Raw genomic sequence first — 23689 nt, forward strand, 5'->3', positions numbered from 1 at the left:
CTCAATTCCACAACATCCCTGAATTGTTTCCTCAGTGTTCTACCTCTCTGCTATTCAAAAGTGTGGCCTCTGGACCTGAGGCATTGGTATCACTGGTGAGCTTGTTAAAAATGCAGAAACTCTGGTCATTAGAGAAATGCAAATCAAAACTGCATTGAGATACCATCTCATGCTAGTTAGAATGATGATCATTAAAAAATCTGGAGACAGCAGATGCTGGAGAGGATGTGGAGAAATAGGAACACTTTTACACGTTGGTAGGAGTGTAAATTAGTTCAACCATTGTGGAAGACAGTGTGGTGATTCCTCAAGGACCTAGAAATAGAAATTCCATTTGACCCAGCAATCCCATTACTGGGTATGTATCCAAAGATTATAAATCATTCTACTGTAAGGGCACATGCACACGAATGTTCACTGTTCACTGCAGCACTGTTTACAATAGCAAAGACCTGGAACCAACCCAAATGCCCATTGATGATAGACAGGACAGGGAAATTGTGGCACATATACACCATGGAATACTATGCAGCCATCAAAAACGATGAGTTTGTGTCCTTTGTAGGATCATGGGTGAACCTGGAAACCATCATTCTTGGCAAACTGACACAAGAGCAGAAAACCAAACACCACATATTCTCACTCATAGGCGGGTGTTGAACAATGAGAACACATGGACACAGGGAGGGGAGCATCACACACTGGGGTCTGTCAAGGGGAAATAGGGGAGGGACAGCAGGGGGTGGGGAGTTGGGGAGAGATAGCATGGGGAGAAATGCCAGATATAGGTGATGGGGAGGAAGGCAGCAAATCACACTGCCATGTGTGCACCTATGCAACAATCTTGCATGTTCTTCACATGTACCCCCAAGCCTAAAATGCAATAAAAAGGAAAAAAAAAAGAAAAAAAAATGCAGAAACTCAGTCCCAACCCCAGATCTTCTGAATCAGAGTCTGCATTTGACCAAGTTCTCCAGTTTATTTTTGAATACAATAGACTTTGAGAAGTATGCCTACATGACTTTTCCACCTGAAGATTACACACAACTGATTGTGGATGATGTAAATAAAGCTCTCAAAAATGTATATTCCTGTGTTGAGCCCTTAGTTTTTTGGTTCTTTTGTTTGTTTGTTTTTGTTTTTTGAGACGGAGTTTTGCTCTTGTTGCCCAGGCTGGAGTGCAATGATGCGATCTTGGCTCATTGCAACCTCCACCTCTGGGTTTAAGTGATTCTTCTGCCTCAGCCTTCTGAATAGCTTGGATTATAGGAGCCCGCCGTCATGTCTGGCTAATTTTTTGTATTTTTAGTAGAGACAGGGTTTCATCACGTTGGCCAGGCTGGTCTCAAACTCCTGATGTCAGGTGATCCACCCACCTTGACATCGCATAGTGCTGGGATTATAGGCATGAGCCACCATGCCCAGCCCTGATGCCTTAGTTTTATATTTTATATTCCATATAGGCATAGTATCTACATTGGTTTTGTGGATCTCATGTCATTCTCTTTCCACAGAGTTAGAGAATACATTAGAAAATATTACTGTGTTTAAAAGTATCTTATTATTTCAGGTCACTCATATAAATCAGAGTCAGTTCTCTTAATTCTCTTATTTCCTCTTGGGTCAGTGTATTATTTATTTTTATTTCAGGGACTGTTGACATTCAGGGATGTGGCCATAGAATTCTCTCTGGAGGAGTGGGAACACTTGGACTCAAATCAGAAGAATTTATATGGGGATGTGATGTTAGAGAACTACAGAAACCTGGTTTGTCTGGGTGAGGATCACTTGTCTTTGTAATATCTAATATCTAATAACTAAGGGTTTTATTTCTTTCCTTTTGTAGAATGTCTCTTGGGAGCTTAAGGAAAAAAAAATTATGGGTTTGTTGGAGAAAAAAATTTCCTAATGTTTGATCTTGGCATTTGCCTTCTTTCTTGAGGTGATGTACAAACTTCACTCTAGTTTAGTGGTGATTCTAGAAATTGAGTCGTGTAAACTCTAATTGCCTACAATTTAAAATCCAGTTCCTTCTCCTTATTTTTGATTCAGTCATACTTGGAAGTGAAGCTCAGGATTCCCATATTGAAAATGCTTCCTGAATATTTTAAAGAAGCTGACAGGAAACAGTATTTGGGGAAGTAATTTTCTAGAATCCTCTATAATGTTCCCTCTTTATTGAGTACCCTACTGAGTTGGCAATTAAAGAACTCCCAGCATGTGACTTTTTCTAATAAAGAGTCTAATAAAGAGTCATGTGACTTTTTCTAATAAAACAGGTCTTACTGTCTCTAAGCCGGACCTGATCACCTTTTTGGAGCAAAGGAAAGAGCCCTGGAATGTGAAGAGTGCGGAGACAGTAGCCAGCCAGCCAGGTAGGCGGGAGTGAATGAATAGATGACATGGGTGAGAGGTCCAGAGGTCAGGAAAGAACCAGACATTGACGTGTGGATTGGGAAGTTCTCCAGTGGAAGTGATTTTTTAGATGCCTGAGTTTATTTCTCTTGCTGTCACAGAGGGACATCTTCTGTCTCATGCTCTGAAATTATCTAATGATTTTCCTTCACCTTCTGTAATCCACCATCAAATTTCACAGTGACAGCCAAAGTGCTTCCCTTGGCCTGTGAGGGCCTGTGTAACCTGACTGCTCTTCCATTGATTTGGGGGCTCTGGGAAAGTCTGTACATATTTCTGCCTCTATGTGAAACCACTTTTAAAGTTCTGTTTTTGCCTTGCCTCATGTCAGAAGTGTGTGAGGGCAGTGATGGACAGTGGGATTTTTTTTTTTTTTTAAGAAGTTCCAGGCATTCTGTGGACAGATGTCACGTATTTTCTGATATTTGAATTTCTAATCCTACAGTGGTTTCCAAGATGATCCTACAAAAATTGAGACTCAGTAATTTCATTAGAGCACGAAGCATCTTCCTAAATATAAAAAAAAACTGATCATGTATTTCACTTCAACTTTTCATCTTTCCTAGCCTAGACTCAGATTAGAAATATAAGCTCTACTTGCACAAATTCCACAGATATAAAATCATTTAATATGTTACTTATTATGTAGAATTCTTAACTAAATGAATGTCTTTGGGGAGCTTGGAACGTTGCCCAGTATATAGTAACCTCTCAACTCTTAACCTTATAAGTTAATAGTATTTTATAGTTTTGTCTAGTTAAGTGTGAAGGTTGGTGATAATATATTCTTTATGTTCATTTTCTTTCTTTTTCTTTTCTTTTTTCTTTTGCTTCCTTCTTTCATATGGATTTTTTTCCCCACACTTGTAAATTATATATATTTAAGGGCTACATCCTGATAATTTGATTTTATATATGTACATGTTGTATAATGATTAATACAATGGAATTAATTAAGGCATTAATCATCTCATATAGTTGCCAGGTTTTTGTGGAGAGGACATTTAAAATCTACTGTGTTAGCAAATCTCAAGTATACAAGAGTATTGTAAACTGTATTCACAGTGCTATACATCAGATCCCCAGAATTTGTTTATCTTTTAAATGAAAGTTTGTACTCTTTGACCAGAGTATCCCTATTTTTACCACCTCTCAGCTATAGGGACCTATTGTTCTACATTTTGCTACTATGAGTTCAACTTTTTAAGATTCCACAAATAACTGATGTTATACAGTATTTGTGTTTCTTTATCTTACTCATTTACCATAATGTCCACCTGGTTCATTCATCCTTGTTGTCAGAAATGGCAGGATTACCTTCTTCATTATGCTGAATAACATTCCACTATATATTTTGAGTAATCAGCTATCAACATAGGGTTACAGATATCTCCTTAACATACCGATTTTATTTATTTTTGAGATGGAGTCTCACTTTGTTGCCCAGGCTGGAGTGCAGTGGTGCCATCTTGGCTTATTATAACCTCTGCTTCCCGGGTTCAAGCGATTTTGGTGCCTCAGCCTCCTGAGTAACTGGGATCATGCGTGTGTCACCTCGCCTGGGTAATTTTTTTCTATTTTTTTTTTTTTTTTTTTTTTTTTTTTTGAGACAGAGTTTCGCTCTTGTTGCCCAGGCTGGAGTGCAATGGCGCGATCTCGGCTCACCGCAACCTCCGCCTTCCGGGTTCAGGCAATTCTCCTGCCTCAGCCTCCTGAGTAGCTGGGATTACAGGCACGGGCCACCACGCCCAGCTAATTTTTAGTATTTTTAGTAGAGATGGGGTTTCACCATGTTGACCAGGATGGTCTCGATCTCTTGACCTCGTGATCCACCCGCCTCGGCCTCCCAAAGTGCTGGGATTACAGGCGTGAGCCACCGCGCCCGGCAATTTTTTTCTATTTTTAGTAGAGACGGAGTTTCCCCATGTTGGCCAGGCTGATCTCAAACTCCTGGCCTCAAGTGATCTGCCTGCCTTGGCCTCCCAAAGTGCTGGGATTATAGGCATGAGCTACTGCGCCTGCCAGATTGTGTTTCTTTTAGGTATATACTTAGAAATGTGATTGAAGGTTCATATGGTACTTCTATTTTTAATTTTTTGAGGAGCTTCCATCCTTTTTCCCATAATGGCTGGATCAATTTACATTTCCACAACAGTGTATCAGGTTTCCTTTTCTCCACAGTCACCGACATTTGTGATCTCTTGTGTCTTTGATCATAGCCATTCTAACAGTATGAGGTGATATCTCATGAGGTGATATCTCATTGTGGTATCTCTCTGTAAATGTGAGGTGATGTCTCATTGAGGTTTGATGTGCATTTCCCTGATGATTAATTATGTTGAGCACCTTTCTTAAACCTGTTTGTCACTTGTATGTCATCCTTGGAAAAATTTCTAATCAGGTCCTTTGCATATTTTTAAGTCAGATTGACTTTTTTTGGCAATTGAGTTGTGTGAGATTCTTACGTATTTTGGATATGAAACTCTGATTAGAGTTTCTCCCAGTCCTTAGGCCGGTCCTTAGGTTGCTTTTTCATGTTGTTCTTTGTTTCCTTTGCTGTGCAGACACTTTTAGTTTGATAGAGTCCCACTTGTTTTTGTTTTTTGATTTTGTTGATTGTGCTTTTCTGGTGTGAAATTTAAAAAATCAATACCAAGTCTGATGTCAAAGAGCTTGTTCCCTATGTTTCTTCTAAAAATTATACAGATTCTGGTTTTACATTGAAATGTTAATTCTTTTTCAGTTCATTTTTATATATGGCATAAATGTTCAGTTTCATCTTTTTGCTCATGAATAAATATTCACCTTTTCCAGCATCATTTATTGAAGAGACTGTACTTTTCCCTTTGTGTATCTTGGTGCCCTTGTCAAAGATTGCTAAGTGTATACACATGGGTTTATTTTTGGTTTCCTTATTCTGTCCCATTGGTCTATGTGTCTTTTTAGGTCAGTGTAATAGTCATGGTTAGTATAGCTTTGTAATAGTTTGGAATGAAGACGTGTGACGCCTTCAGCTTTATTCTTCTTTCTTATGATTGTGTTGGCTATTTGGAGTCTTTTGTGGTTTTATAGAACTTTGAAGGCCAGATGCAGTGACTCATACCTGTAACCCCAGCACTCTGGAAGACCAAAGCAGGTGGATCACTTGAGGCCAGGAGTTCAAGACCAGCCTGGCCAACATGGTGAAAACCCCACTCTGTCCCCTAGGCTGGAGTGCTCACTGCAACCTCCGCCTCCCGGGTTCAAGAGATTCTCATGCCTAAGCCTCTTGAGTACCTGTGACTAGAGGCATATGCCACCAACACCCAGTTAATTTTTGTATTTTTGGTAGAGACAGGGTTTCACCACGTTGGCCAAGCTGGTCTCAAACTCCTGGCCTCAGGTGATCTGCCCACCTTGGCCTTCCAAAGTGCTGAGATTACAGGTGTGAGCCACTGTGTCGAGCTTTTTAAGTATTAATTCTATGTGGTGAATTGCATTTATTGATTTCCATACATTAGGGCATCATTACTTTCCAAGAATAAAGCCTAGTTGATTGTGGTAAATTAACTTTGGGTGTGCTGCTGGATTTTGTTTGCTGTTATTTTGTTGAGGATTTTTGTGTCCATGTTCATCAGAGATATTGTCCTGTAGTTTTCTTTGTTCATTGTGTCTTTGCCAGATTTTGGTAACAGAATGATATTGGCCTCAAGGATGAGAGGAGAGGATTCCCCTTTCCTTATTTTTTTGGAATTGTTTCAGTAGAATTGATATTAGCTCTTCCTTATACTTCTGGTATAATTCAGCTGTGAATCCATCTTGTCCAGGGCTTTTTTATGGTTGGTAGGTTTTTTATTACTGATTCAATATCAGAACTTGATACTGGTTTGTTCAGGGTTTCAGTTTCTTCCTTATTCAATCTTTGGAGATTGTGTGTTTCTAGGAATTTATCAATTTCCTCTAGCTTTTCAACATTATGTGCATATGAAAGATGTGTGTGGTCTGTGGTTGGTGGGTGGTGGAGTTCTGTAGATGTCTGTTAGGTCTAATTGGTCTATTCTGTAGATGCCTATTAGGTCTAGTTGGCCATGTGGAATTGATGTCCAAAATTTCTTTGTTCATTTTCAACCTCAATGATGTAGTGATGTCCATGGGGTGTTGAAGTACCCCACTGTTATTATATCGCTAATTTTTTTCTCAGGTCTAGAAGTACTTGTTTTATGAATCTTGGTGCTCCCAAGTTTTGTGGATAGGTGTTTAGCATATTTAAGTATTCTTGTTAAATTGAACCCTTTATCAGTATGTAGTATATCCTTGTCATTTTGTATGGTTTTTGTCTTAATGTCCTCATTTTTTAAATGAGAGAGAATGCCAGGTGCAGTTGCTGGTGTTATCCCAGCATATTGAGAGTCTGAAGCTGTAGGATTCCTTGGGACCAGGAATCCTTGACCAGCCTGGGTGACTTAGCAAGATCCTGTCTGAAAAATAGTTAAAAACGTTATTCTGATGTGATGGTGCCCTCCTGTAGTCCTAGCCACTTGGGGAAGTGAGGTGAGATGACTGCTTTAGGCCAGGAATTCAAGGTTCCAGTGAGCTATGATTGCACTCTGGCCTGGTGACAGTGCAAGACCTTGTCTGTAAGACAAAGATACTTTAAATTATTTTGTAATTAGTTAATAGATTTCTATTTCTCTAGCTTCACTTGCATATTAATATGTTAGTTAATAGATTTCTGCTTCTTTAGATTCACTTTAATATTGGTCCTTTGATTGGGCCTTGTTTTTGGTTACTTTGATGCCTTGTGGTTTTATTGGCATTTTGATCAATTAAGAGAGCTACCTATTCCATCTTTTATGGAATGAATTTGTATATTGGAAAACTGATACCCATTAGGCATTCTAGTCATTCTGGGAGATTTTTCGAACTGTTGTCAGGATGTGTCTTTTCTGGACTACGTGTGTGTATTTTCCTATTAAAAAGATTTGCATTTTTTCTCTTAAGAGCCTTTAATCTCTCCCTTTGGTGAGTGTCTCTCTGTTGTTGTAATAAGCATTCGTCTTTGTTCTCTGTTGACCTGACATGTCATTTCAAGTTTATCACCATTTTCTTCAGCATCACATATTAAAGGAAGCAATGACCAGTCTTTAGACAGCCCCAGAACAACCCAGAACTTTGGGCATATGTTTCACTCCTTTTTCTTTTTTTTTCCCTGAGGGTAAAACAGAATATGAAAGTTTTTGTATAACTGCATTGTGCTATGGTGCACAAATACAACAAAGTTTCTTTCTTCTAAGTGTGACCATTCTTGGCTTTGAGTTTACCTAGGTGCTGCAAACTCAACTGGCTTTAGTTACTCTGTTGTATTTAAGTTAACATATCAACTGAGAAAACAAAGGGACCTCAAGTTTTTGATTCAACTATCATGGTGTTCTCAACTTGGTATAATTTTGTATATTAGATTTATAAAGGATTTTCACCTAAATTTAGATGTTGGAATTTTCAAAACTTTTGGTATCTTTCAGATGTGTTTTCTCGTGATACTCAAGACTTCTTGAGAAAGAAGCACATAGAAGCATCTTTCCAAAAAGTGATGTTAGATGGATATGGGAGCTGTGGCCTTCAGAATTTACACTTAAGGAAAGAGTGTGAAAGTGACGGTAAGTGTGAAGGTCACAACGGCTGTTATAATGGACATACAAAATGTAGGACAACTACCTATAACAAAAACATCAGTGTACAAGAGGTCAAAAACGTGAAAAAACTCAATCTATGTCAGTTGTTTTTTCTAAACCATGTGTTTCTGTAACTAAATCTCAACATCAATTTTTGAAACATACCTTTTCTTTGAAAGGAAATCTGAATAGTGACTTAGTCCATGTTTCAAATAATCATGTGAATCAATTAAAATATAGAACCGGAGTAAATTATCAGTCAAATATTTTTGAAAAGGAGAGATTTAAAAATGAAGAGGTGATTTCTAAATACAATCAATTTGATGGGTCCTTTGTTAAAAGTTTGTTTCACCAACAAATAACACCTTGTTCTGCCTGTGATCAATATAGGAAGGTCTTCATTCATTCATCATTGCTTAATCAATGTCAGGGAATAGATAATTTGGGAAAAAATCACACATATAATAAAACTTAGCCTTTAAACAGGACTCTACCATGAATAATTACCAGAATATTTGTATTGCAGAGAATAATCAGTACAATAAATCTGATACAACAGTAAGCCGAGGCATAAGCCCTAGAAGACATCAGAAAACTCATTTCCTACAGAACCATTACAAATGTGAAAAATGTGAGAAAGTCTTTCATGAATATACCAACCATATTCATCAGAGTATCCATGTTCAGGAGAAGTCTGCCAAATGTAAAAAGTGTGTAGAAACTTTTATCCAGTCATCAAAAGATACTCAGCCTCAGAGAATCCACACTGGAGAAAAGTCACACAAATATAATAATGGTGAGAAAATTCTTAGTAAATTCTCAAGTCTAAGAAAACACAAGATAATCCATGATGAAGAGAAACCTTACAAATGTAAAGAATGTAGCAAAGCCTTTAACCATAGTTCACACCTTACTCAACATCAAAGAATTCATACTGGAGAGAAACCCTACAAATGTAAGGAATGTGGCAAAGCCTTCAATTCTAGTTCTTATTTTACGAGACATCAGCGAATTCACACGGGAGAAAAACTTTACAAATGTAAAGCATGTAGCAAATGTTTTACTCATTCTTCAAATCTTCTTGTGCATCAGAGAATTCATACTGGAGAGAAACCTTACAAATGTAAAGAATGTGGTAAATCATTTAAAGAGTCTTCAGCCCTTGCTCAACACAAGAGAATTCATACTGGAGAGAAACCCTACAAATGTAAAGAATGCAGCAAAGCCTTTAACTGTAGGTCGTATCTAACTAAACATCAGAGAATTCATACCGGAGAAAAACTTTACACATGTAAATCATGTAGCAAATCTTTTTCCCGTTCCTCAAGTCTTATTGTCCACCAGAGAATCCATACTGGAGAAAAACCATATAAATGCAAGGAATGTGGCAAAGCCTTTAATTGCAGTTCACGCCTTACTCAACATCAAAGAATTCACACTGGAGAGAAACCCTACATATGTAAAGAATGTGGCAAAGCCTTTAACTGTAGTTCATCACTTACTAAACATCAGAGAATTCATACTGGAGTAAAACTTTACAAATGTAAAGCATGTAGCAAATCTTTCTCTCGTTCCTCACGTCTTGTTGCGCATCAGATAATTCATACTGGAATGAAACCATATATATGTAAGGATTGTGGCATCTCCTTTAACCGGTCTTCAAACCTTAGACGACATCAGATGATTCATACTGGAGAGAAACCTTACCAGTGTAAAAAATGTGGCAAATTATTTAATCGATGTTCAACTCTTACTCGACATAAGAGAATTCATACTAGAGAACCTCTGTAGTTGTAATAAATGTGGAAAGAGTTTTATCTAAAATTGAGAACTTAAGAATCACCATAGAGTTTATAGGAAAACAGACTTTACAGATTAAATTATTATGCAGTCAGCACATTATTTGTATTGAAAACATTTGAGATTTGTTTAAAGCAAACAATAATTCAATTCTCAAATTAGGTGTTATACCTTAAGGTCTAGCGTTTATATAAAAACATATAGTCTATTTTTTTCTGCATCAGAGCTATGAGAAGTCCTTCTATGATAGGTGAACATCATTAGCATCAATTTATTTTCATGGAAGTTTAATGGCAGATGTAAAATGCATGAAGAAAATCTAAAGAAAGATGCTCTTTGTGTTTGAATTATAAAACAGTAATGTGTGTAAGCATAAGTATGTATTTAGGGCATTATTAAGTGGAATATTCTGAAATTATTTATTACATCAGTTGTTCCTTAAGTAGAAAAAAACTGATCAGTTATTTAAAATACTGACATACTTCTGTAGTACAATATAGTAGTAATTTTGAATATTATTTGACATGTTAAAAATAACGTCTTCACAGATACCAGAGAAAAGTGAAAATTCATATCTGAAAGATCATGAATATACTTAATATAAATTTTTCAGAGGACTTAAACTTCCAATAATATTGATAATATTCTCATAGTAACTATATTGTATTTTTTCTGTTACTGTATTATATTTCTGCTTTTTGTAGCTACTGGTGTACTATGACAGTTATAATAAAGATTATATGGGAGTATACCTAAAATCCATACTTTTAAAATCCTGAATCACTGTTAATGAAATTTTATTAAATATTTTTCTTTGCATATGCCCTTTTTCAGTGCAATTGAACATGTAGAGGTTTTTCTTGGCCTTAACTTGCATTGAATGGAATATACAGATGTATCAAGATAGAAAAAGGTGTTATACAGGCAGAAATGCATGTGTGTGTACCTGTCTTCAAATGGAAAAGAAAATCATGGATCACAACCGGAAATGTGAGAACTGTTGATTTACTACCAAACTAGAAACCTCGCAAATTCTCAAAGCAAAGTCAGTTTCTCTGTTGTACACTGAATTTTTCCCTCGTAAATCTAATGTCTTCTGGGTTCAGACCATCCCACACAAATCCTTTTTTCTTGCCTATGATTTATGTAAGAATAATGATATGATTTTCTTATAATTGTTGGCCAGGTACAGTGGCTCATGCCAGTAATGTCAGCATTTTGGGAGGCTGAGTGGGTAGATTACCTGATGTTGGGAGTTCGAGACCAGCCTAGCCAACACGGTGAAACCTCATCTCTCTACTAAAAATACAAAAAGTAGCTGGGCATGGTGGTGCACATCTGTAATCCCAGCTACTGAGGAGGCTGAGGAAGGAGAATTGCTTGAACTTGGGAAGCAGAAGTTGCAGTGAACCAAGATCACACCACTGCACTCCAGCCTGAGTGATGGAGTGAGACTCCATCTCAAAAACAAAAACAAAAACAAAATTAATGGTGCTTTGATATTAATCTGAAGACATTAGTAACTCTACATTGATCTACTTAGTTACAATACAAAATTCTGACCATTTAGTTGCAGTAAAAGTAGTGTGAAAGATGAATAAAAAATCTTGAAAACGACCAGGACAAAGCAACAGATTACATAAATAGAGAAATGATATAAGTGCAATATTAATATATCATAAAAAGTAATAATTGTAAATGATGATTACATTTTTTAAGTTCAGATAGGAAAACCTAATATCAATACAAGATTCTGTATTCAGCAGAATTCTTTAAAAAAATGAGATCAAGCCACAGTGAGATATCACACACTTGTAAAAATGGTAACAAAATTGGAATTATGTGAATACCAAGTGCTCATTAGGACTTGGAGCAACTCAAATTAGGAATACAAAATGACATAGTAACTTTGGAAAACAGTTTAACCTTTTTTTAATAAAGTTAGTCATAAACTTATTATTTGAACTAGATATCCCAACCCTAGGCATTTATTATACAAAACTGAAAACTAGTGATTAACACCTGTTGGTGGATATTTGCCAGTATATTCATATTTGCAAAATGCTGGAAATAAATATTATGTCCCTCAGTAGGTGAATGGATAATAAACTGAGATACGTCTATATGAAAGAATTGTGTTGTTAATAAAAAAGAACAAACTATTGATCTCCACTACTACATGTATGAATCTTAAATACATTTCTCTAAATTAAGACTATTGATCAACAAGGCTATATATATGATTCTATTATATGACATTGCATAAAAGATTAGAGGGATGGAAAAATTATTATTGGTTGCCAAAGAATGGGAGGAAAATAGGTATTGATTACAAAGGGCAACAACAAGAAAAAAATTGGAGAATAATTAAACAGTTTAGTCTGGTACTGTGGAAGTAGATATGTGACTACACAATTGTCAAAACCCAATGAACTGTACACCACAAAGTAAATTTTACCTAATGCAAATTTAAAAAAATTAACCAGGATGCTGGTGAAATTCATATGTAATGCACACAATGACAAATGAATCTCATTGTATTACAAATTAACTGACATCTGGCCGGGCATGGTGGCTCACACCTGTAATCCCAGCACTTTGGAAGGCTGAGGTGGGAGGATCATTTGAGGTCAGGAGTTTGAGACCAGCCTGGCCAACATGGTGACACCTTGTCTCTACTGCAAATACAAAAATTAGCTGGGTGTAGTGGTGCACACCTGTAATCCCTGCTACTGAAGAGGCTAAAGCAGGAGAATTGCTTGAACCCAGGAGATGAAGGTTGCAGTGAGCCAGGTTTGCACCACTGCACTCCAGCCTGAGCGACAGAATGAGACTCTGTCTAAAAACAAAGAGACAAATGATCTGTCATCTACCTGTAGACATAACCCTTCTGAAGAGGATGGGGATAAAAGTTCCAGATCTAAGTCACTTTGAAAACTATTTTGATTTAATGCTGTAAGACTACACAAACATTGTATTATACTGAGTAATATTTTATTTTCCCACAAGGATATGAATTAGATATTTTGAAACTATTTTACATTATTATATAATATATGGAGGCTGTTTTCAGTGTAGTTCACAAAAGTTAAAGGGTGAATGCTAGAATGAATCTTGGGGTCCTAACCTAAAGTTAGAAGCATCAGAATGAACCCATGTTTAATATATCTGAATAGATGGATTGATGGATGGGTGGGTGGGTAGGTAGGTAGGTAGGGAGATAGAAAGATGGATAGATGAACCCATGTCTAACATACCTGGATGCATGGATGGATGGATGGATAGATAGATACATAGATAGATAGATGATAGATAGAATATTCAGAGATAAATAAGAGTTCTAAACTCTTGAGTGCCAAGAAGCAGTGACATCCAGTATCAATGAATGTACCTAGATCTACTGTCTCGGTTTCTAAACACCATTCATTAAAAGGAACCAAGGCTGCATGTAAAAATGGATGATTCTAGGGCTGACACTGGAAAATACAAGTTGAGCTAGAGTATCTTTTAAAGCCACAAAGAAAAAGTGCTAAATAAAATTGATGGGGACTTGTCAAAGGGAGTCAACCTGAAAGACCTCCCAATGGTCCAAACTGTAACAATATGAGCAACAAATAATGATAGCTTTGGATTATGGCCCAGAGAATAAAGTAATATTCACACATCTCTACTGATATAAAAGAGATTAAATACATAAGGAAAGAAGGAAGAAAATCTTAAAGTATTCAAAATACAAATCAATGTAGTTACATAATGCAAAATAAATCAACACTAGAACATCACAGTAATAATTACTGTAGGCAAGATTCCCTGAGGAATTCAAACATTTCAGGAAAAACTTAAACACTAAAGAATATATTTGGGCCAGTTGCGATGGTGCATGCCTGTAATCCCAGCATTTTGGAAGGCTGAGGCAGGTGGGTCACCTGAGGTCAGGAGTTTGAGACCAGCCTGGCCAACATGGGGAGAACCCATCTCTACTAAAAATACAAAAATTAACCAGGCGTGGCAGCAGGTGCCTGTAATCCCAGCTAGTTGGGAGGCTGAGGCAGGAGAATCGCTTGAACCTGGGAGGTGAAGGTTGCCATGAGCTGAGATCGCACCATTACACTACAGCCCAGGTGACACGAGCAGAAATCTGTATCAAAAAAGAAAGAATGTATTTGCATATTTTAAGTATCTACTGTCTAATATTAATACCTTTTTTCTTAATTTCTTAGACTTGTGACTATTTGAAACAAATTATAACACTATTGTAGGATTTATAATTTGTAGTCGTAAAATTTGTAACACAAGGAATAGGAAGGTAAATGGAACTGTTCTGTAGCAAAGTTTTTATGTTTTATATTTAAGACAGTATAGTATTAACTCTAAAGGTAGATTTGGTCGATATGTTAAAGATTCATATTTTATTCCCTGCAGCAACCACTAAAAAATGCAAAGAAGTGTAACATAAACGCTAATAAAGGAATCAAATATAAAATATATATTTGCACAAGAATATATTTATCTTTTAGTCATGATAGCCCCAAACAAGAAACAACCGAAATGTCCATCAGTAAGAAAATGAACTAATTTTATAGCATTTAGAACAAAATACAGCTCAGGATACAAAAAAACAAGCACACATTCTGGATAAAATTCATAAACCTGCTCAATGAGAGAAAAGTTGGACACAAAATTGTACTTTATGTATTTGTATATTTTATATTTCAGGCAAAATAATCCTATGGTGAAAGAAATCAACACAGAGATAATCTCTGCTTGAGAAAAAAAAATTACCTGGGACAGAAGACAAGTAAATTTTCTGAGGATGATAAAAGTATTGCTTTGAAAAGGGTGAAGTGTATATGGGTCTATTTACTTGTCTAAAAGTTCCATTTAAGGTTTATGCCTTGCAATGTACGTACATCTTCACAAAAAATATCTTTAAAAAGTTAAGCAGGTGGGGATAGGGAAAGGGTTAAAGTATAGATGAAGCAGAAGTGGTACATGATTAGAAGCTGAAGTTGGGTAACAGATCTATATCCCATTTGATTTTTAAGTGTTAATAGCGTTTGTATAAATGTACAATATTCATTTACAACGTTAGCTCAGTATCTTGTTTACCTTTGGACAGGGAGGGAGAGAGAAAGTTATTTTCTGGGCAGGAGTAAAGCTGCTTCCACTCCTCAGTTATGTAAAGTCTCTGTTACATGAATGTTTCTGTATGCATGTTGTATAGCAATAAAAAAGTTAAATATTACATATTTGCACAACAATCCTAGCTCACTATCAGAATATTGTCAGTGTTTTCTTTTGTCCTGAAGTGGAACACGATCTCTTATGGCATTATCAGATGGGTTTGAATATTCTAAAGTATCAATGTCCTGATCTTTTGGACACCTCTTGGGTCTTTCCATTTTTGCCTTAATTTGGTAAGTGGCATGGTTTTGATTTTTTGAGATGAAACTTTTCCCAGCAAAGTCTTTTCCCCGCAGTGATGCTCTGAAGGCCAGGACACCTAGCACAGGACCCTGGGCACAGTCTGCACTCAGTACACGTGGAGCATGTTGATCAGGAACAAAAGGAGTAGCAAAGGTCAGTTCCTGCAAAAGATGAGTAGATTTAATACAGGTATGACTGAAAGGCGGCAGCTCAGGGGTAAACATTTTATATTCATTCAAGAGACAATTTGCAACTAGTACACCAAAAACATTTGGCTTAAAGCAGTACTTTGGGGGCTTGGCTACACTCTGTAATCACCCGGAGAACTTTAAATAATACTGATGTCTGGATCCTACTCCAGGGATTTTGATTTTATTGGTCTGTTGCAATTTAGATTTTAGGACTTGTAAAACCCCTGCATGTGACTCTAATGTGGAGTCAGGGGTGAGACCCACTGTTTCAGGGTGAGGAATGCGTTAGCTGTGTGTGATATCTATGTGTGCTGCAGGTATTTGCCCTATGACTACTCCTGTATTTGGAGTCTTGGAAATTGCAGCAGTAGGGAATGTCTGTCTACTGATCTGTTTTTTATATTACTTGCCTTTAAAGTAAGAGGCTATTTCAGGCTCAGTAATTTGATTTAGTCTTTGTTGAAAGCATAAATAACTGGAACATACTAAAATGAAAAGAATTTGCAAATGTGAGAATTTGCAAAGATGTGGAGTGTGTTCTTATATGTTTTCCGATTTCTCTGTTGATAAGAAATGAATAATGTTGGGCCTTGACGTCCAAAGCTCAGTTCTCAGACACTTTCTCAGATTATTTGAAGACCTTCCAAGTTGCGTCAGAAGCATTGTCCAAAGGAGATTATTCCCAATAGTGAAGAGTAATAGATGGATGAGAATGTCTAAGGAATCCTGCTTCTGTTGCAGAAGTGGCACTCTTCAGAACCTCAAGGGCTCATGGAGTTCACGGGTTTGGAGTCAGGCAGAGTTGACCCTGAGTCCCATCCAAGCCTCTTAATAGACTAGTTACTGGACTTGGAGCAGTTATGCAAGAAAAGGCATAATGATACTGATTGCAGGAAGGGGAACAATTTATTCCCCTCTCTATCCATGCCCTTTGAAATGTGCACTTTTAGCTACTCCCAAGGAGGGAAAGATTCTGTTTATCCAATCCTTGGATCTGACTGGCTTTATTTGCTGTGGCCAATTCATACTCATTGTTCTAGTGCAACAATTAGGCATGTTTTGCTCCTCATGCTAGTCTTTAATTAAAATTAACATATGTTATGACATTTTATTTCAGCTGTGGTTGGATATATTTATTCTGCTCATTATTCTAGTTCACTAATCCTCTTATCGTCTCTGTTTAATTTAGTGGTGACCCTATACCTTGTCTAGTAACTCAATTTTATATTATTTATATTTTAATGTGGCTTTTAGACTTTAGTTTCTTGTTCTTTCCACAAAAATAGATATTGATTGTCTACTTTTCATTGTATTCATTTAAACGTTTTAAATATTATTCCAATGTGCAAAGCTGTCGCATATTTTTTCTTCTGATATTTCTTCTATATTACGTCACTCAGTTTTTCCTTTGGTTTTCACTTTTGGGAGATACCGTATCTGAGGTGTCTGTAGTCATATGATTTCCACTGTTTCTTCCATTTTCCCTGGGAACAAGATGAACATACACACAGATTTCAGATTTGACATCCTTGTGATCAGTCAGTATCTGAAGGAAGCATTTTTTCCTAGTTTGTCTCTGGCTCATTCTCTTTATTTACTTCTGCTCCTGTCAAGTTCTTATACTTTCCTTTAACTCCATTCAGCAACTTAAAGTTTCTTGTTACTTCTTGAGGATTTTTCAGTTGCCTATATTAAAATATTTAATAATATATAGCATTTTTTCCTAAAAGCATAAGTATCCAAAGTGTACATGAGTAAAATATATCAGTAGACATCGTGCCGCATACAGCAGCATCTTATGAGATATCTCATGAGATATCTTCATTCAGAACATTCCTCTCAAATATACCATGTGGTAATAGGAATTCTAAACAGTAGTGTTTTGTTTTTTTTTTTTGATACTTAAAAATTTGTTTTTCGCACACTTCTGAAACTATGTACTTCATGCCAATGAACAGAATTGATCTAGATACAGCCAGACTGTATCGAAAAACAGAATTACTGTTTTTCGATAACATTAAGTTAATATTGATAATATTATTGATAATATTATTTACCTGAATTCAGGTCTTTTGGCTTTAATCACTCTGTATCCTTTTCAGCATGTTTCTGAATTTACAAAAGAATCGATTTGGATTTTACACTTATTCTATAAATTAAAAGAGACAAGGGAAATTTGTGTGTGGGTAGGTAGTACTTGTTGGTTATAATTTGTAATTTCTAGTGTCATTCTAGTTGCCTAGAAAATAGGGACCTGTTGAATTTCTGCTATCAGAAATTCATGACATTCTGCTATAAAATTCGTGACATTGTTAGGTATACACTTCACCTTTTTTTTTCCTCTCTCTTCTGGTATTGGAATATAACGTATGTCTTCTCTTTACTGGTGACAGATGTACCCATCAAACTTTAATAAACTTATTTAGCATGTTTATGTTCATTTAATTGCTGTACACCAAAACATTTTATTTTTATTGTGGTCTTAATGTTATATGATTGTAAATGGGTCATTTTGTTATTTTTCATGAATTTCTGTATTATACACATTTCAGGAATTAAGTCCATGTGTAAATGGCTTAGAATAATCCCTAGCACATTGTAGGGGCTTCTAAGTACTAACCACTCTGCTTCATCTAATTTCTATTTGTTCATACTATTCTTCATTTACTGAACTATTTTGTGTATGTTATTCACATTTATTTTCCTATGCTCTCTAAATGTTTATTAAAAAGATGAGGTAGGCTAATGTGTCATATTGATAAAATTCAATGTCAAATGGCATGCTTCACTGTTTTCCTTTAGATGGAATAGCTTTTTTGACTCAATGAAGTTTTAGTTATATTCTCAGTCCTACAACAGATGAAGCTTTGGGTTATTCACTGATTGTCCCCAAACTTCATTCACCTACATTATACTTCCTGAGTCTTTTATGCCAACTGCCTAGAAAATCTAGTTTAGGTTTGTACCTCAAAGTTTCTCATGAGCTGTGGTCTCAACTATGGCTTAACTGGGGAAGGATAGGTTTCCAGAGCTCAAACTGATTAGTTGTGGCATCATTCAGTTTGGAATCAGGCCTAGGTTCCTTTCTGTTGTTCAGGGTATTCCCTCCATTCTTTGTCACACAGGCCTGTAAGTAGAGAAGTTCAAATCATTGGAGCTTCCTTCTACATAGAAAAGTATATGCCACGAGGGGTGGGGTAAAGAAGGAAGGAATTAAGGGCACCAGAGAGAGAAAGTAAGAGGTAACTGACAATATTTTAGTAATTAAATCTTGGAAGGGGCATTCTATATCTTTAGTTATGTTCTTTTGCTTAGAGGTGAGTAACTAACCACTTACTGGTTACAAAGGGTGTGAATACTGGAAAATGGGGATCTTCGTGAACCATCATGTAGACTGCTCAACACAGAGGCCAAGGGGAGACAAATGGACCTGATTCTAAATAGAACGAGAAGACCTTGGAAGGTTAATTGCCTCAGAATGACAATATCAAAAGTTTATTTAATTTCAACTCCCTTATGCTGGATCTTGAAAAATGAGACTAGGAGGGGAAGCAATTTTCCCAACATGCAACTGATAAACCCCAGGCGTGTCTGAATTGTCCCACCACATGTAAGTTTTCCATCTCTGTGTTTATACATTAGCTACATGTGATACCAACTCATGACCCCTTGTATTAATTCACATACCCCTGATGAGTTCCCTTAGAATTAGGTAACTCCTGATGAGTTCTCTTAGAACTGGGTAATTACCATGATCTCCATTGCACAGGTTGGGAGAGTATGGATTCCCTGAGAAGCACAATGACATATCTAGGATGACATAACTGGTCAATGTATTAAAAGGAGGTTCTGACCTAGCTGTCCTCAACCTATAGTCCAGGCTTCACTGAGTCTTCTCAGAGGCTGGGGGAGAGGGGTCTGTGTTTGCATAATTGTGTGCAGGTAATAAAATAACATGGGGAAGGAAGATGAGCAGTCAGCATCCGAGAGAAGCCTTTGGGTAGGTCTTAGTAAGAGAATGATGAAAACTTGAAGAAGTAGCCTCACTTCCTTGGTGAAAGACCCCAACAGAACTTAGAACTTTGATAACCAGGCACTGAGATTTCTGAAGACAGTCTCCTATCAAGCTTAGTTAACCAGAGACTGTCAAGAGAGCAAGATGTTCTGCTATATCCCAACTTTTCAAAGCTCTTGCTTCAGTGAGAGTCTTTTCTAAAGATGCAGAATTTGCCTCAGCTCTTGATCTCTCAACATCCATGCTTCAGGCCATTTGGGAAGAGGTACCCCAAAGTAACCACAGGGTAGCCCTTTCCATGCCAGTCCTCGAGATCCCATCTGGACAACCTCATCCCCTCTCCTCATCACCATATATGTGTGTAGGGGTGGGGAGCAGAAGGTGAGGTGAGGCTCTTCCTGGGAAGGAGCAGAACTCCTTGTTAGGTGCTGGAACTCTACTGCATTCGTACCCCAGGTCATGACTGGCAGGATGGGAAGGTGAGTATTGGGGATTAAGCTTGTTTGCTCAGATTTGATTCTGAGCCCTCAAGCTGTCATGTGGTTTTTGCCGTGGCTGGAAGTTCATGGAGATGCTCCTCTGTTTCTGACCTAGAATGTATCACTTTAATCAGAGTATTTCCTTGTGGGAACAGCCAAGCAGCCCACTAAAACCTCTCAATCAATTTGCTGGGTACTCTATTTGCAGAATTCCATGCAGGAGATCAGTGAAGAGCTGTTTGGTAGGTCCAACTCTATCTCCTTGGACAAAAGACAGTAGCAACACGTTATCAACCATGGGTCACTGCTGGGCAAGCATGAGAGTGAGCACAGAAGGGTCAACACAGACAATAGCCTGAGATGACCAGGGTGGGCCCAGGGCCCAAACCTAGTACAGAGACTCCCGTGGGCTCTGTCCTATATTTTGCCAGTTTAGTGGCCAATAATCCCATTCCCAAAGGAATCTGGCCTCCATTAGTCCCCAGTGCACCTGACGTGGCTAGGTGCAAAGTCCCTGTCCACATACTTCTAAAAATAACAGAGAAAACACTTTTTCATTGTTTTTACTTTACAATAGGCCATGAGTATCTTTGCATGTTGTCCCTGTGTTTGTTGTTTTAACTTTCTCCAAGTATTCTATGTAGCAGTCAGCTCCACTGCTCTTCCAGACCTCCCACCATTACTCTAAATTGGGTGGTTTCTAGAGGAAAAGGAGGGATTCAGGCTCTTCTAACATTTGTCTATAACTTTTAGTCTTATAAAACATATCATCTTGCATGTTCTTCACATGTACCTCAAAAGCTAAAATGCAATAAAAATTTAAAAAAATATATCATAATAAACCCACCAGGTCAGAAACTGTCCTCCCTTGTCTTCATGATATTCCATAAGTGAGGCTGTTTCCCACAGTGGTGAATCCTTTCTGTGCTGGTGAAGATTGTGATTCAGTTCTGTGCTCATCTCAGATTTCTCTCATTCAGTGACCTCCATTTTTATGTTTTCATGGTATTTGAAGAGGAAAACATTTTAAATTTGGTGAAGCATAGTTTTCTCTTTTTGATTATTCATTGGTGTAAAATCTAAAATATTGTTACCTAATGCAAGGTTACAAAAATTTAATATTCCTCCTAAGAATTTTTTAGTTTCAGCACTTACAGTTAAGTGTATGATCTGTTTAACTTTTGTTCATTGGTTGGTTGGTTGGTTTTTCATATGTGATTTGAGTTAGGAGTCCAGTGTCATTATTTTGCAGACCAGTATCCAATTTTCCAGTATCATTTGTTGAAAAGACTTTTCTTGACTCAGAAATTTCTTGGCCCCTTGTTAAAATCACTTTACCATAAATGCATGTTTATTAATGAAACTTCCTATCTATGTCATAATTATGTCATGATTATGTCATAATTTTGTCATGATTATGTCAGATTGGTCTTGAACTCCTGACCTCAGGTGATCCACCCACGTCATCCTCCGAAAGTGGTGTGATTACAGGCGTGAGCCACTGCACTCAGCCACAGGTGCCAGTTTCTTCCATGCATACATTGCATAGTGGTGATGTCTGGGCTTTTAGTGTACCCATCACCCGAATAGCGAAATTTCTGCCCAATCATTTTTCAGCTTTCACTCTCCTTCCACCGTCCGACCTCTTGTGGATTCAGTGACTGTTATTTCACTCTATAAGTCAGTAAGTACCCATTGTTTAGCACCTACTTATGAGATCAAACAGTATTGAACGTTCTCTTCTTGAGTTATTTCACTAAGGAAAGTGGCTTCCAGTTTCATCCATGTTGCTACAAAGACATGATTTCTCTTTTTTTTTACCGCTGAGTATTTTGTGGTATATGTGTACCATATTTAATTTTTTAATTTTTAATTTTTGTGGGTAAACATAGTAGGTGTTATATGTCTATAAGATATATGAAATATTTTGATACAGATATATGATGTGTAATAATCACATAGGGATAAATGGCGATTCATTATCTCAAGCATTTCTTCCTTGTGTTATAAACACTTCAATTATGCTCTTTAAGTTATTTTTAAATGTACAATTACATTATTTTTTATTATAGTCACCCTGCTGTGCTAGCAAATACTATATGTTATTGTTTCTTTTTTTTTTTTGTACACATCAATTATCCCCACTCTCCCACCCACTGGTAACCATCAGTGGATTATGGGATGGGCGGGCTTCTCAGCCTCTGGCAAACACCATTCTACTCTCTATCTCCATGAGTTCAATTGTTTTAATTTTTAGCTACCACAAATAAGTGAGAACCTGCCAAATTTGTCTTTCTGTACCTGGCTTATTTTACATAATGTGATGCCTTCTGGTTCCATCCATGTTGCTGCAAATGACAGAACTTTATTCTTTTTTACACCTGAATAGTAGCCCATTTTTGTACGTGTACCACATTATTTATACATTCATCTGTTAATGAACACTTAGGTTGCTTTCATATCTTGACTATTGTGAATAGTGCTGCAATAAACGTAGATTGCAGATATCTTTTTAATATGATGATTATCTCCTTTTGGCTATATACCTAGAAGTGGGTTTGCTGCAGCTAATGGTAGTTCTATTTTTAGTTGAGAACTCTCCATAATGTTTTCCATAAAGGTACTAATTTACATTTCCACCAGCAGTGTATAAGCGTTCCCTTCTCTCTGCAGTCTCACCAACATCTGTTGCTTTTAGATATTTTAATAATAGCCATTCTGACTCATGTAAGATGATATCTCATTGTGGTTTTCATTTGTATTTCTCTGATGATTAATGATATTTAGGATCTTTTCATATGTTTATTGGCCACTGGCATATGTTGTTTTGGAAAATGTCTATCTGTTATGTCCTTTGCCCACTTTTTAATGGGGTCACTTGTTTTCCTCTTGTTGAGTTGTTTGAGTTCCTTATAAATTCTGGATATCAGCCCTTTGTCATATGCATAGTTTGCAGTGTTTTCTTCTGTGGGTTGTCTAGTTACTGTATTTCTTTTGCTGTGCAGAAACTTTTTAGTTTAATCAGGTCTACTTCTGTTTTTGTTGTGTTTGACTCTGAGAGTTTTGTCATAAATTCTTTGCCAATGTCTAGAAGAGTTTGTCATAGGTTTTCTTTCTTCCAGAATTTTTATAGTTTCAGGTCTTATGTTTACATCTTTAATCCATCTTGAGTTAATTTTTATATATGGTGAGAGGTCTAGTTCCAGTTTTATTCTTCTCCATATGGCTATTCTATTTTCCCAGCACCATTATTGAATAGGGAGGGTGTCATTTCCCCAGCGTACATTTTTGTTGACTTTGTCAAAGATTGGTTGTTTGGATGGTTGATTGGATGTGACTTTGTTTCATAGCTCTTTATTCTGTTCTGTTGATCTATGTCTATTTTTATACTAGTACCACGTTGTTTTGATTACTGTAGCCTCATAGTATCATTTGAAGTTGGATAATTTGAAGCCTCTGGCATTGTTCTTTTTGTTTAGAACTTCTTTGGCTATTTTGGTTCCATATCAGGATCTTTTTTTTTTTTGGTTCCATATGAAGTTTAGGACTTCTTTTCTAATTCTGAATAAAAGGACATCGCGAATTGGATAAGGATTACATTGAATCTATAGATTGTTTTGGCCAGTATGGCCACTTCTCTTGCCTGATTATGCTAGCAAGGATTTCCAGTACTATGTTGAGTAACAGTGGTGATGATCCAGTTTGTCATGA

General features: G+C 36.8%; 1 protein-coding gene across 5 annotated transcripts in view; it reads left to right on the forward strand.

Moving 5' to 3' along the window:
• Positions 1–17873, forward strand: part of KRBOX5 (KRAB box domain containing 5) — a 39268-nt gene extending 21395 nt beyond the window's left edge. For all 5 annotated transcript variants that reach the window (XM_074382071.1, XM_074382072.1, XM_074382074.1 and 2 more), the window contains 4 exons: positions 1651–1777; positions 2280–2375; positions 7917–8051; positions 8593–17873. In XM_074382071.1, the coding sequence (XP_074238172.1) occupies positions 1651–1777; positions 2280–2375; positions 7917–8051; positions 8593–9857 (1623 nt within the window). In that variant the 3' untranslated portion in view covers positions 9858–17873. The remainder of the gene's footprint in view (positions 1–1650; positions 1778–2279; positions 2376–7916; positions 8052–8592) is intronic.
• The last annotated feature ends 5816 nt before the right edge of the window (positions 17874–23689 follow it).

This window comes from Saimiri boliviensis, chromosome 12 (assembly GCF_048565385.1).
Source record: "Saimiri boliviensis isolate mSaiBol1 chromosome 12, mSaiBol1.pri, whole genome shotgun sequence".
In the NCBI taxonomy this organism is placed as follows: domain Eukaryota; kingdom Metazoa; phylum Chordata; class Mammalia; order Primates; family Cebidae; genus Saimiri; species Saimiri boliviensis.